We start from the raw sequence: 14168 nt of genomic DNA on the forward strand, positions 1-14168 counted from the left end.
TCGCAGGGAAGGTGGGTGAGGGTGGAGCGGGCTGCGGGAGGTGCTGCTTGATGCCGAGGACAGCAGCTCGGTGGGGAGCAGGGACCAGGCTCTTGGAAGCCAATCTGAGCATCTTAGCATGGAGGGAGGCAAGGGCATCCAATCAGTGGCAATGAGCCTGCACTGGGCTTATTTATGCTGCTTCCCTTTGATTGGGAGCCCTGCTTAGAGACGGGCTCATCTATAATGCATGAGGGATGCTCTGGCACAAAGGGCTGGGCCATAGCCTGCGGATAGGCAGAAGCAGGCTCAGCACACACACACACACACACACACACACGCACGCACACATGCCCATCCCCCCACTCACACTTACCTAAGCACACCTGTTGGGACATTTAAGCAGACAGACACGTGCACTCTCCACCTACATATCCATGTAGACACTGGCACACACCTGTAAACAATCATAGGCACATATCCACATGCCCAGATCACAGAGACACATGCACACATATGCTGGTCAGTACATATATGCAGACACACATGTCCAAGCATAAAGACACACAAGCACCCAGACAGGCTGCCTCTTGTGCATGGGCACACGTACATACATGAATGTGCATTCACACGTTATATACCGCTACACGTGCACGTGAAGGCATTCACATACTCACATACTTGCTCGCCCTCATAAATACACACACCGGGTCCCAGAGAGCCCCTAGTGTGCTTATGACAATGCTTTGTCTTCCCCACACTCTAAATACATGGTGGTGACCTTGTAGGAAGACCCAGTTTGCCAGAAGCAACATCCCAGAGGGGAGTCTGTTTCCTCTCTCTTTGCTCTTCACTAAGCAGCTGCTTCTACCCTTAAGAAGAGGCACAGGGGAGGCCAGGGCCGGGGGGAGTGCTACTGGGGCTCCATGCCCAGGAGGTAGAAGGCTTTCCCACCCAACCCCTTCTTTCTGTCCTTCCTCAGGCCCCACTGGAGGCTCAATCTATCACTCAGAGGCTTAGCCTGGAAGGAGGCAAGGGCTGGGGGATGGGGAACCAGGGCCCAGAGGAAAGCAAAACACCCCAGGCTTTCAGACTGATTGACAGCAATTGACTACTGAACAAATACATGAATGAATGGACCCATAACCACAGAATTCCCAGATCCTGACCATTCCTGAGAAATCATTAGAGCAGTGGTCCTCAAAGGGTGGGCCCTGGACCAGCAGTCTCAGCCTCACCTGGGAACTCATTAGAAATGCACATTCTCAGGCCTCCAGGACCTACTGAATCAGTAACTTCAGGGGTGGGGCCCAGCAATCTGGGGGTTCCCCAAGCCTTCCAGGTGATTTGGACACACGCTCAAGTCTGAGAACCGTGGCTCAGAACATGGGCTTTGGAGAAAGGCAGGCCTGGGCCAGCCTCGGGCTCCTTCAGCTGTGAGTCCTTGGACAACCCGGTTAATGCTCCAAGCCCTAGTTTCCACACGTGTAAAGTGGAAACAATTGCAGTACCTACTTCACGGGATTTGTCACGAAGATTAAATGAGACCAAGCATGGAGCACCTGGCCCACTGTGAGCGCTCAGTGGTGGTAGCTGTAGTTATTATTACTTTAATTTCCAGAAGAACATTTACAGCTATCAGTGGTCAGGGTCACTCAGTTTCCTAAACCCTCAGCTACTCTAGTACAAGGTGAAAAAACAGTAAGGAACTAAGCCAATGCTTTACAAAACAGGAGGGTGCAGCCAAGTCATGGACAGATCCCCATGAGAGCAGTAGCCTGAGCAGCTGACAGGGGCTTTACATGGACACCAGCATTCCACGAGTGTAATATGCTAAGGAATGCTTGTAAATGCTTGTTCAAGTTTCAAGCCTCCTTCCTTCCCCGGAGGATGTTCCCCCTGCTGCTCTCTCAGTGGTGGAGAGCTCACCCCAAGCCCAGGCCATCCTCTTGGAAGTGGAGGCTGCTGCTGAGACGCAAAGCCAAGGGCAGGGAGCCCCCTGGCCCCAGGGCCTGTTTGTGTGTCTGGGCCATGCTTCTCCTTCCCCCTTTTCCAGCCTCGTCTCTCCACCTGTCCTCCTCTGATGATTTAAGGAAACACAGCATATTCATGCTGCTTGTCCCAGGTATGGAAACTTCTAGGATTTGTGCTGGGACCAATCCAGATGGCCACATCACTACAGCTCCCCAAAGTCAACTGGTCCCAAACGGGGATGGGCGGAGCCCTGGGGATTTCTGGTCCTTTGGCTCTGTGTGGTTAGGGAAGGACAGTGAAGGGAGGGAGGAGGTCTCACCTTGAAGAAGGTCATGGTGGCCCCGTCCTTGACAGCCCCATACTCGATTTTGGTTTGCTTGGCCAGGTCATCGGCAGAGTCAATGGGCGATTCCATGCGCTCCACGGTCAGAAAGGCAGCCAGGTTGGCCGTATAGGAGGAGATGATGATCAGCGTGAAGAACCACCAGATGCCACCAATGATGCGCGTGGACAGGGCTTTGGGCATCAGTTCAGACCCTGGGAGGAGGGAGGAGGAGACTGATGGTCCCTGACAATGCTCAGACCAGGGTTGCTCTGGTCCTCTGGGACAGACTCCACTGACAATCTAGTAACAGCTGAGACCTCTTCCCCAGACCAGTGGTTCTCAAAGTGTAGTTCCTGGACCGTCAGCATCACCTGGGAACTTATTAGAAATGCACATTCTCAGGCCCCACCCCAGGACCTAATGAATCAGTAGCTTAGTGGTGGGGCCCAGCAAGCTGGGCTTTGATAAGCCCTCCAGGTGATCCTGATGCAGGCTAAAGTTTAAGAACCACTGCTCGAGAAAAACACACACATGCACAACATTTCACAGGCTTGTCAGACCCTCTGATGCCTATCTGTGAACCACCCGTGTGGTCCCAGGTTCTGAACACCTGGAAGTCTTGAGTGAATCCTGCTCTTAGCTCTTCAGTTCTCTGTGTGATCATGTGCCAGACAACTTCCCTCTCTGGGACTCTGTAAAGCATCGTCCTTCCTCTGTCCCAGCCTCACGCAAATACCACAATGCTGCTGTAATGATATAATTTGAGGAGGAACTGTGTTGGAAATACAAGTGGTATACAAATATAAGATTGCTATAGGATGCTTTGCAGGAGGAGAAAAATCAACATTTTTTGAAGCTCTTTGCCGAAATAGATCACTCCTCCTCCCCGACCTTGGGTGCGAAGCACAATTTGGCTGAAACCTTCTAACTGAAGTAATTAACTAGGTGGCTTTCAAGGGATTTAAATAGCAAGTGACTCCTGAACTTTCCACAATATTTGGACCTGCCATCTGAAAAGCGTCTGCTTTGATATGGATGAATTTTTTTCTCAAAGAAATCACTCAAGGGAGAGTTTTTCAAATACATAACTATTTTTCTCCCTCCTAATCAAAACCTTGTGGGGAATACATCAGGGGCCAGTGCTTTGAATAGCAGCAGGAGGTGAAAGGGAAGCTATTACTGCATTGAGAGGCCTCCAGGTCCTTCCCAACTGTCAGTGAACAAAGACGATGAATGAAGAAGCAAGGTGAGGCTTCAGGACACTCATTAATGGTGGGGACAGAAAGAGGCACTTCCCTCTAAGGCTGCCTGTCACTTCCCAGCTGCTGGAGACCACGCCCCCGCCTCCACCCCCAGCTTCAGCTGCCTAGCCCTCCCCCAAGCAAGGGGCTAGAGTTGCCCCCAAAGGGAGAATGACTTATTTTACTTTTGGTGAGCTCTGCCAGGCTCTGTTGGGTCCCTGACCTGGCCTCTGTTGTGGCTGGGAGTTCACTCAGGTCAGGGTCCTTCATTCAAGTGCCCAGCACAGGGCTTGGCATGTAGTGGTGACTCAGGAGACATTGAGATAACATCAGTCATTCATTCCTTTGGCATTTGTTAGTATATATCTACTGAGGACCAGGGTTTGTGCTGGGCCTTGAGGATACACACAGATGAGTGAGGGACAGAGACATTCTTTGCCCCTTGGATCTCCTTCCCTCCCTGGTGCCCTCTGTGGGACCCTAACTCAGGCAGAGGCAATGAGCACTTGGCTCCTGGCCATCAGGGCTTGGGGGTGGGGTTCTTCTGGGGGTCTTTCCTGGCTGGGGTTCCCTCCCCCTGTGCTTGCCCTCCAGCCCCTGGTGTTCCTGCACTATGCTCCTTGCAGGTACTCTGCTTTCTATTTGAGCAAGTGCAAATCTTTCCAAAAGATGGGCTACCAGCCGGGGGTAGGTGCAGTATCCCAACCCTCCCTCAAGAGGATGTAAGAAAAAATGGCGTCCTTCTGTGTTTACCAGCTCTGATGCACTGAGGCTAATGTCCCCACCTCAGACATGCCCTTTTCGACTACCAGGCTCCCCAGAGTCCAGTTCCCGCTACATTCTGAAGTTTTCATAGTCCATCTCTGTCCTCCAGCCCCATGGCCACTACCCCGGCTCAGGTATCATCATCTCATTCCTGCAGTAGCCTCCCACCCAGCCTCCCTGCCTCCAGTCTCCCCTCGTCCTCAGCCCAACTTTGCTCGGCCAGATCCTGCGGTGGTGAGGCCATCGGTGGGGTTGGCCCCAGCAGACAAGATGCTGTATGTCCATTGCAGCTGGAGCAGGAGGGGCTGGGGATGAGCCCTGCATGCTATGGGTGGGCGTGGCTTATACGCTTCAGCCTCAGACCGTGAGCCGGTCCAGCCACAGTAGTGATGGAGCCCGGGGACCTGGGAAAGGGCACACACCTGAGCATCCAGGTGTCTCCAAGCTTCTGAGGGCTTGGCAGGTCTGAGGCTGCCCTGGAGGGTAGGGCTGGCTCTGCTGACACTGGAGAGGAGGGCACACATACCTTGCTGCATCAAGGACCCCATTCCAAACCAGAAGCTGTTCAGCAGCGTGAAGTTATTTTCTACCACCTCGGAGCCAGGGTTGCAGGGGTGAGCATCATACCACTCATAAGGGCTGAACCTGCAGCAGAAAGAGGGGGGCAATGAGGCGAGGCTACAGGGAGACGGGAGGGAAGGAGTGTCCAAGCCACACAAGCCGGCGGTTTAGCAATCAGTGATATGCCGACAACTTCAGCATCAATTCCCTCATCGTTCTGCTGGGAAGGCAGGGAATGGGAAACCAGGGCCAGTTTGCTTCTCGTTCTTTATCGTTAGCGCCCTTTTCTGGTGATAAAAGTAATTCAGCAGTATCTCTTAGAATTAAAAGTGCACATGCCCTTCAACCTAGCAATTCTGCAACTCATTATCCATCCTAGAAAAAACACTCCCACAGGAGCACAAAGAGAAGTGTGCGAGGGTGTTTATCAAAGCATTGTTTGTAATAGCGAAAAACTGGAAACCTAAATGTCCTTCAATAGAGGAATGATTAAATAAACTATGCCACAATCGTACTTTGAAATATCACGCAGCTGTTAGAAGAGATGTGCCAACAGGGAAAGATCTTCAACACATATTGTTTGGTTTTTTAAAAGAAAGTGATAAAAATAAGAACAATATGATCACATCTGAATAAATAGATTCCTGAAGACATAGTTGCATACCTACTTATGTACATTTGTATATAAATGCATATAGAGTCTGGAAGGATCCATATCTAAAAAAAATCACTGTTTACCTCAGGAGGGGTTGTTAGAATGGCAGAAGAAATTTCATGGAAGCCTGTTGCTTTGTATGTATTACATGAATTTTGAAAAATGAGAACAGGCTTTTGAATTACTTGTATACTTTAAAAAACCTTAAAATGGAAAAATAGTAAAATACACTCTTCACAAAATAGTCAAACAGTACAGAATACAATGAGAAAGTGAAAGTACACCATGATCCCACGCCCTGGGAAAAACAATGTGTTATATATTTTTTTCAGATTTTTCTCTCTGAATATGCAAATACATGCATGACAGGAAAAAATATTATTTAAAACTCCCCACTGCCTTCTAAGGAAGAGAAGTTCTGATAACTGGAGGGGTCTTTGTTTACTGTGTGAATTCCAGTTGAGGAATTGGAAATGTAAGCTGGAGGAAGCTGGAACACTCTGGAGAGATTGAGAGAAAGTCCCCACCAGGCTGGAGTGGCTGCAGTGACTGGGGTGACTGGAGTGGCTGGTGTGGGGTCGGATGCTGAGATGAGAGACCCTGAAGGAGAGACATGTCTGATAGAATTTTGTTTTGTTTTTTAAAGTGTGATGAGCTTTAAGTGTGATGTTGTGACTTTCCATCCCCCTTCTAAAAGCTTTAGTAAATTAAACATTGATCACCAATGCTCACATGAGAAGAATTTTGTTTTCACAAAGCAGGAAAGATCCTCCAGATAGGAAACTGCAAAGTGAGGCTTCAAACCAAGATGGGGATTTTCAAAGTGAATGACCACGAGCTGGTTAGAGGCTCTAAAAATCCACAAGAAAGAGACAGAGGATGAAGAGAGTAGAGATGAGAGACTGTTGTGAGAAGGGTTTTAGAGAAAGCCTTTGGTGAGCTGTGTGTTCAGGGGCCCCTGCATTGAAGTCTAGGGAGAGCAGCTTCCACAGGGTGGCTGGGGGAGCTCGGGGGTGGCTCTGGAAGGAGCAGATGTGGTGGACACCACCTGGGAAGTCTGGAGGGCAGGGGTCGGGCTGATGTGTGCTTCTTAGGTGAGGCAGGAGGGTGAGTCCTTGCTGCACGGCACTGGCCTGAAGACCCAGACATGGCCAGGGCTAAGGACGTTTCCCTGGACCAGATGGGCCCATGTAGAAGAGAGATTCAGCCTAGATCCACCTTGACTCCTATCCGAGAAGGGCGATGGGACTCCAACAGGGAGAAGCCATGGAGCAGGGGCTGCTAGAGGACCAGATGCTGAGCGGGGGAGTGGGCCGACCAAGGAGACACTGCCAAAGGGGGCCTACATGGGGGCGAGGGGAGAAGTCTGATCTGTGAATGAGGGTAGAAATGCTGAGGACTATACTGGACTCAGCCTTCTAACTTTTGAGTTGAAACAGTGTGTTTGTGCTTTAGAGAGAGATCTAGGGTTTCTGAGCTCTGGAAGCAAGCCAAAAGTGACAGGTCCTGGCAGAGCTTTCACTGGGGCAAAGAAATTCACCTCTGAACGCACTGGAAGGTGGGTGAGAGACAAAGTAAAGATGATTTCTGATGAGCTCTCATGAGCCCTGCTTTTTTAATGTACACACACATATACAAAGTATATATATGATATATGTGATAATCTTTTAACACACACAAAAAATCATATCATATATCATAATACTGTCTTAGATCTTGGCTTTTTACTCAATAAGTCACCAGCCTCTTTCCAGATCAGTCCTTCCTGATCCCCTTTATTCTCTATAACTAATTAATAGGTGTTTTTTGTAATACATTTTTTAAATTGAAGTATAGTTAATTTACAATGTCATGTTAGTTTCAGGTGTATAGCACAGTGATTCAATTCCATGTATGTTCTTTTTCAGATTCTTTTCTATTATAAGTTATGACAAGCTACTGAGTACAGTTCCCTGTACTATACAGTAGGTCCTTGTTGTTTACCTATTTTATATACGCTAGTGTGTATGTGTTAACCCAAAACTCCTAATTTATCTCTCCCCCCCACCTCCCCACCATCCCCTTTGGTAACCCTAAGTGTGTTTTCTATGTCTATGAGTCTATTTATGTTTTGTCAATAAGATCATTTGTATCATTTTTTTAGTCAATAGGTGTTTTTAACCATTACTCTTTGATGGCACTTAGGCTGGCCCTATTTTCCACTGTGGTACACTCTGCTGAAAGAAACATCCTTGGCCACACTTCCGTGGGTACCTAGGCCAAAGGGCAGCCTTGTCTAGGGCTTTGCTGAGAAGGCTTTCTAGATTTGGGGGAACTGTAAAGTGGGGCTCAGTGGTGACTTTCAATAGGATAAATTCCCAGAGGTGGAATTGCTTACCATGATAAAAATAACTGGTCTCAAATGGGCCTCTTGGTTATCAAGTACTGTTATAGACCTGGGTCCTCACTACCCCTCGAGAGGCCGACAATGCAGCAGGCACCCACTTTACAGGTGGGGAGGTGGCTTGGAGCAGTCTAGGTGACTGCAATCTTGCGGTCAGTGGGTGGAAAGGCCCAGATTCGAACTCCAAGGCCACAGGAGGGAAGAGGAGTGGGATGGGCGCTGGAAGGTGCCACCAAAGTGAATGATGGATCTCGGATGTATGGCTTGTGGCTACAACGGGTTCTCTCAGTCTTGCAAGTAAGTTGGAGCTGGTAGAGGCTGACCTGGAGATACTCTGTGTCCCCTCGGGGGAGAAGGCTAAACACCGGCCCCTGGGTAGAAGGGCAGACAGAGCACTGACTGGCCGGGACCATCTCTGCCCTGGGACTCTCATCTGTACTGGATTTGGCCGGAATGTGACTCCTGGGGGCTGGACTGGTGGCTCGCCCTCGGCCCTGCCTCTGGGGTCAGGCACTTAGGATCATCTCCTCGTCATGAGTGCCAACTGTCCTGCTGTCTGTGGTGAGAAGCAACCGCCCTCCCTTCCTTTTTTCTCACTGAGCATGAAGCAGAATATCCTGGTGGCAGAGAAACGCCTTGGTCAATGCCTGGACCGCTGATGCTAGACAGGCACAGGTCAGGCCAGTTTTTAGGATGGACAGCCCTGTGCCCTGCTGGAGCTGCCCGGAGGGGGCCTGGACACCTGCCCACCCTTTGCAGACCCATCTCTTGGGCAGCTGTGTCCAGCTCTCTGGCAGCCAGCAAGGAGTGGTCCAAAGGACACAGGCCACATGGAGGGGAGGGCACACAGGGCCACGTCCACAGTACAGACGTGCTGTGCTCGACCTCAACAGGATTGTAAAACATCAAATTAGTGGCTACTTATAAAAGCCATGAGGCTTCACATGAAAATCTGAACCTCTCTCTAAAATCATGAACCCCACAGCACTGGTCTGTATTCCTGTTTAGCACGGTCCGTTGGAGCTGAGTGGTAGTCCCCCTTTCTCCACGTGTGTGCTCAAGTTTGCCTCAGTCCCCACTACTCCCTGCCGCCTACCACCCAGCCTGCTTCACTCCCTCATGCTTCCTGTGTGTGCCACACCTGATTTAAAGTCAGGCAAGTCTTGGTTTGAAGCCTAACACTGCACGGAAAGGCTTTGTGACTTTGGGCAAAGACTTAACCCCTGTGAGCCTCAGTTTCTGCTTTTGTAGAGTGGAGATAATTGTACTGACCTCACAGGACTGCTGTAAGGATTTGACAGGATGGGTGTAAATTGTGTTGTCAGAGTGTTACACTGTGTGACAACTGTCCTACGATGCTGTTCATGGCTCTGTGGCCAAGACCCCTGTCCCTCTCCTCTCTCTCTGGCATCCTGTGTCATTCCAGCAGCTCCAGAAATCCCATCTCTTCCAGAAAGTCTTCCCAGCCTAACCTTGGGAGGGGGGCTCCTACCTGCCTGGCCAGGAGGTAGTGGGTGGGAAGGAGGTTTGGCTGCCAGCAGCTGATGAAAGGCCAGGAATTAGAGGGGGATGGGAGGCACATCAAATGAGCAAAGCTGATGCTGGAAAAGCTCCAGCTGTTTGCAAGGGGGTGGGAGCCAAGAGGCCGGCTGGAGCTGCTAAAATTATGGTGAGAGCTCTGGAGAATGGCTCCTGGCTTTCAAAGGCTTGTTAGACCATTAAAGACAAGAGGCTTAATGAAGGTCTCTCTGTGGCAGGCTGGGCTGCCGGCTGGGCGAGCGGGCAGGCAGCACCAGGCCTGCCGGCAGCAAAGAGCTTCGGAGGCAGGACAATTTCCTCTCTCACATCCTTCCCTTTGGTCTGTCTCTGTGTGGGAGGAGGGAGTGAAAAGAAGCAGGGCTGGGGGAAGGCTTTCAAAGAAGACTCAGGAGAGAAAAAGGCCGAAACACCAAGTCCTTGGATCTCAAACTGCTTCTCCGGAGAAGTCTCGCTTCACACCGTGTTAGAATTTAGAGAAAAAAGAACCAGGGCAGGGGCAGGGGCAGGGCCTGGGGCTGGAGCCTGGAGGCAGGAGGCAGGAGGCAGAGGGCCCAGGGCCCAGGAGCCACCAACTTGGGGCGGGAACAGAACACAGATGTCCAGGTGGCCAGAGATGTGGGTTGCAGATAAAACACTTGGTGACCTGAGTTCACTAGCTGGATGTGTCCTTAATTGCTAGGATGGCCTTGGCGAGTACTGAGCCTTTCTGAGTCCAGATGTCTCCCCTTCATGGGAGGCTGTGAGAATTAACTAAGATAATTGGCTGTAAAGGACAGAGCATGGTGCTTGGCACACAGACGGAGCTCAGTAAACACTGAGCTAAACCTGTTTCCTAGTGACCTCTCCCTACCACCCACCAGTAAGGATGTGCTGTGTCTACTTCATGTGAACAACTAAATACGCAAGGGTATTGCTAGTACATGTTAGAGGCAGGTATGTGCGTGTGCCAAGTTTCTGCATGTGTGCATGCGTGTGAGTTTATGTGGCATTGTTCTCCCTGCTGTTGTGGACTGGATGGACACAGTCTGTTTGCCAAGTTTCAAGCTACCTGCTGGGCCACCCAATGCGCCTGGGTCTGCTGTACTGGGTGCCTGGCCCGGGTGGTGCAGCCTTGGGCAGTGACTTAACCTCTCCTGCTCATAGGACCTGGGATACAAATGCTGCCTCTCAGAGTCATGGACGCAGACCAGGGTGAAGACTGGGGGATTCAAGCTCAGAGGCCATGGAAGGATCCCTGAGGGATATGAAAGGATCTGAGCCTCACGGAGGGAGGCAGGAGCAGGTACAGCAGTGGCCTGAACCTGGGCCTTCTGTGGCCATTGCTGAGGATGGGGGGACCTGCCTGGCTCCCTGAGCCTCTAACCCTGGGCCAGACCTCTGGTCAAGGCATTGCCCTTACCTGGCGATGACAAAGAGGACACAGCTGACACCCAGGTAGGCGAGGAGCACGTACATCCAGATGTCTGGGGACAAGGGGTTGAGGAAGGAGAAGACACTGGGGTTGGTGCCATTGGGCTTGCGATAGAGGATGCTCACACCGAGGGTCATGAAGGGCTTGGAGAAGTCGATGGCCTTCTCGCGGACGTGGGTGATGGTCAGGGGGGCCACAGCCAGATCTGCCTTCTGCAATGAGAGACAGACAGACTATGAGCAGAGCCTAAGACTAGCAGGGGACAGAACACCCCTTCTTGAAGGGAGGAGAGACGAGGCAGTGAAGTGGAGTCTGTTGCCTGAGCCCTGGATCACTTCACCACTCTTTAGTTTCAATATTTACTAACCCTTCTTCTGGGCCAGGCCATGCCCAGAGTGCTGGGAGACAATAATGAATGAGACCTAACCCCTGTTTCCAAAGAGCTCATGGCCTTGAGGAAGAGGACAGTGGTATCAACATGCAGAGAATGGAACCCTATTGCAGCTGTAACCCATGTGGTCCATTCTCAAAATGGTGCCTTTCAAATACAGTTCAGCAATCTTCAAACATTTAAAAATAGCTGGTGTTCTTTCTTTGTGACTATCAAAGGTCATGAAGAGGACACAGAATCCACAGCAACCCTTATTTATATCTATTTCCCTCTCCTATCTACTTCTTGCACACTTCACCGCATTTTGGATACTCTATATATCCTCAAAGCCCCAAAAACCAGTTGGGCAAAAATAATACTCTCTCTGGAGGGAAAGGGTGGGGAAGAAACTAAACAGGCAAATTCAGAGCCCTCTTTTTTTTTTTTTTTTTTTTTTTTTTTGCGGTACGCGGACCTCTCACTGTTGTGGCCTCTCCCATTGCGGAGCACAGGCTCCGGACGTGCAGGCTCAAGGGCCATGGCTCACGGGCCTAGCTGCTCCGCGGCACGTGGGATCTTCCCGGACCGGGGCATGAACCCGTGTCCCCTGCATCGGCAGGTGGACTCTCAACCACTGCGCCACCAGGGAAGCCCCAGAGCCCTCTTTAATAGGAGAGGGGAGGCAAGAGAACAGAGCAGAGGAGGAAGGGAAGGGACTGGGGAAGGCTAAGGATGTCCATAAGTTGATCAATCTTAGCCCATCACAATTTTAACAAGGGGAATAATTAAAGGTCTGTATCTCTGGTCTGAGCTTTTTCTGACTAAAAATCTACCATCTCTCATTCTTATCTTTGCAGGCTTTCCTCACTGCTCTCCTCTTGCACAAGGCCCCACTGAACTGCTTCCTGTTTACCACATTCCCTTCTTGACCTCCGTGTTTTGCACACACTGTGCCCTGTTGAGAATGTCTCTTCCTGCTGTCTAACTCTCACCGCCTTCCATATTCCTTTGCATATGCTCTGTCTTCCAAGAAGCCCTCCCTGATATCCTCCAATTCTGAACTCCATGAAGCTTGCGCTGTCCCATGGTAAGGTCCTAACCTGCTCAGTTGAAATGGCAGTATGTGCAGCCATGTGTCTTTTTGTCATATCTGCCTATTTACCTGTGAGTTGCTAAGCGCAGTTGGGACTGTGGCTGATTCACTGCTTTGTTTCTCTACTCCCAAGCCCCATCTCAGCCTTTGCAATATTTGTTAACTAATAATGTGTCCCTCTGAGAGGCTGTGCCTTGGGCTCCTGTGGATATTTACATACCAGAATGTGAACCAAGTTATCACTTCCCTTCCTCGGGTGGGGCAGGACAGAAAGGGAGGCTGAGTCCTAAAGACCAGCACTAAAGACCCTTTTGCTAAGGGCGGCGGCTGCCTCTGAGAACCCCCTTCCAAACAATAGTCTCTAGGCAATCATCCACTGACTTGGTCCAGCTTAATTAATTAATTGAGTATTTAAACAATTAATTGTTTTGTGAGCTTCACTAGGCACTAGGGATACGCAGCTGAGCCAGACAGACATGGTTTCTGCCCTCCTGGGGCTTACAGTCTAGTAGGGCAGACAGACGTTAATCAAATTGTTTTCTAAGTGGTAGCTATTAACACATCTCTGACTTCACCGATCCTAGAATAGGAACCAGCAACCAAGTTGAAATGAAACTTCAAGACAGGGAGGACTGGTATGGGTAGAACCCCAGCTCCTAAATGACTCTGCAGGTGCTCCAGGCTACAGGGCACTGGCACTGGCTGGGGGGCACTGGCACATAACCCCAATGTTTCTCCTTCTAATGTCAGCCCCCACGGCTGATTATTGAAACTAGGAGCCCAAGGATTCGGTGAATCTTAGAACCTGGGAAAGTCAGGGAGGAGGGGCCTATTACAAGGGATGTTTCACACTGGGACCTTCCTTTTGTAAGCTTCTCAATGGGTGAGTTGGCACTTGCCTAGCTTTGAAGGCAGAGGAAGAAGAAACAGGCAGCTGCTGCCACCCTCGCTCCCTGGAGCCCTCTCATTTCAGGGTGTGCACAAAGGAAAGCAACAGAAGGAGAGAGAACTGTCAGGGAAGGTGCAGGGGGACTAATGTGTATTTGCTCAAGACCTGCTGTGCACCAGTTGGGGGTACACGGGTGAGCAAGAGACCCAGTTCTGCTCTCATGGAGCTTCTGGTGAAGGGGACCCCTGTTGGAGGCTGTGGATAGGACTCCAATTGGAGTGGGACATTCTGGAAGGTCCCTTTCAGTCCTGAAGTTCTAAGATCCTCTATAATGTTGGCATGACATCATTGTAGAACTTCGCCTCCCCTAGCCCTGCCCCTTCAAAGCACATTGCTTTGGGAGGCTCTGTTCTGACTCCAGAGTCATCATCACTGTTCAGAATGCATTTGGAATTGGTCTCTGGGAATGGCTTCTGGGGCTTGGAGTGGATTCTTGGGAAGAACCTCAAAGTCAATGGCGGCAAATCTTCCTTCGGCTTTTGATGGCTGGTTGGATGACAGTGTTAGTAACTGAGGGGTCAGTGTGTTTGCAGCCAATGCTTTTCCCACCAGGGGTGTTCCAGGAGTGGCGAGGAAGCCAACCACAGGGCCAGAGGCCCTCTTTCTTCCCCCAGATGGTTTCAGAACCTTCAGAATCTCCCCACCAGCCTTTCTGCTCTCAGGTTCTAACAGTGTTGGAAGGTACCTGTGCCTATAGCAGCAAGACAACTGGTCAACCTGACTTTCTTCACAGGAAGTTTTGATGTGTGTTCTCCCTTGGGCTTCAGGAAGGCTGGAGTTCTCCACTTTGGTTTTGGTTTAGGCAGGAAATACTACATTTCACCGTTGGTTACGATTTCCCTGAAAAAGGCCATATTTTGTCCAACTTCCCTTGAAAGAGCTGAACAGATGTCAAGCCTTTGCTGTTTCAGTTCATTACTCAG

General features: G+C 50.3%; 1 protein-coding gene across 3 annotated transcripts in view; it reads right to left on the reverse strand.

The window, feature by feature from the left end:
• The window catches only part of GRIK3 (glutamate ionotropic receptor kainate type subunit 3), a 234427-nt gene that overhangs the window by 11502 nt on the left and 208757 nt on the right, over positions 1-14168 (reverse strand). For all 3 annotated transcript variants that reach the window (XM_060082338.1, XM_060082346.1, XM_060082331.1), the window contains exons 11-13: positions 10822-11045; positions 4811-4929; positions 2273-2490 (exon numbers count right to left, since the gene is read on the reverse strand). In XM_060082338.1, coding sequence (XP_059938321.1) covers positions 2273-2490; positions 4811-4929; positions 10822-11045 — 561 coding nt within the window. The remainder of the gene's footprint in view (positions 1-2272; positions 2491-4810; positions 4930-10821; positions 11046-14168) is intronic.

Source organism: Mesoplodon densirostris, chromosome 2 (genome assembly GCF_025265405.1).
Source record: "Mesoplodon densirostris isolate mMesDen1 chromosome 2, mMesDen1 primary haplotype, whole genome shotgun sequence".
NCBI lineage: Eukaryota > Metazoa > Chordata > Mammalia > Artiodactyla > Ziphiidae > Mesoplodon > Mesoplodon densirostris.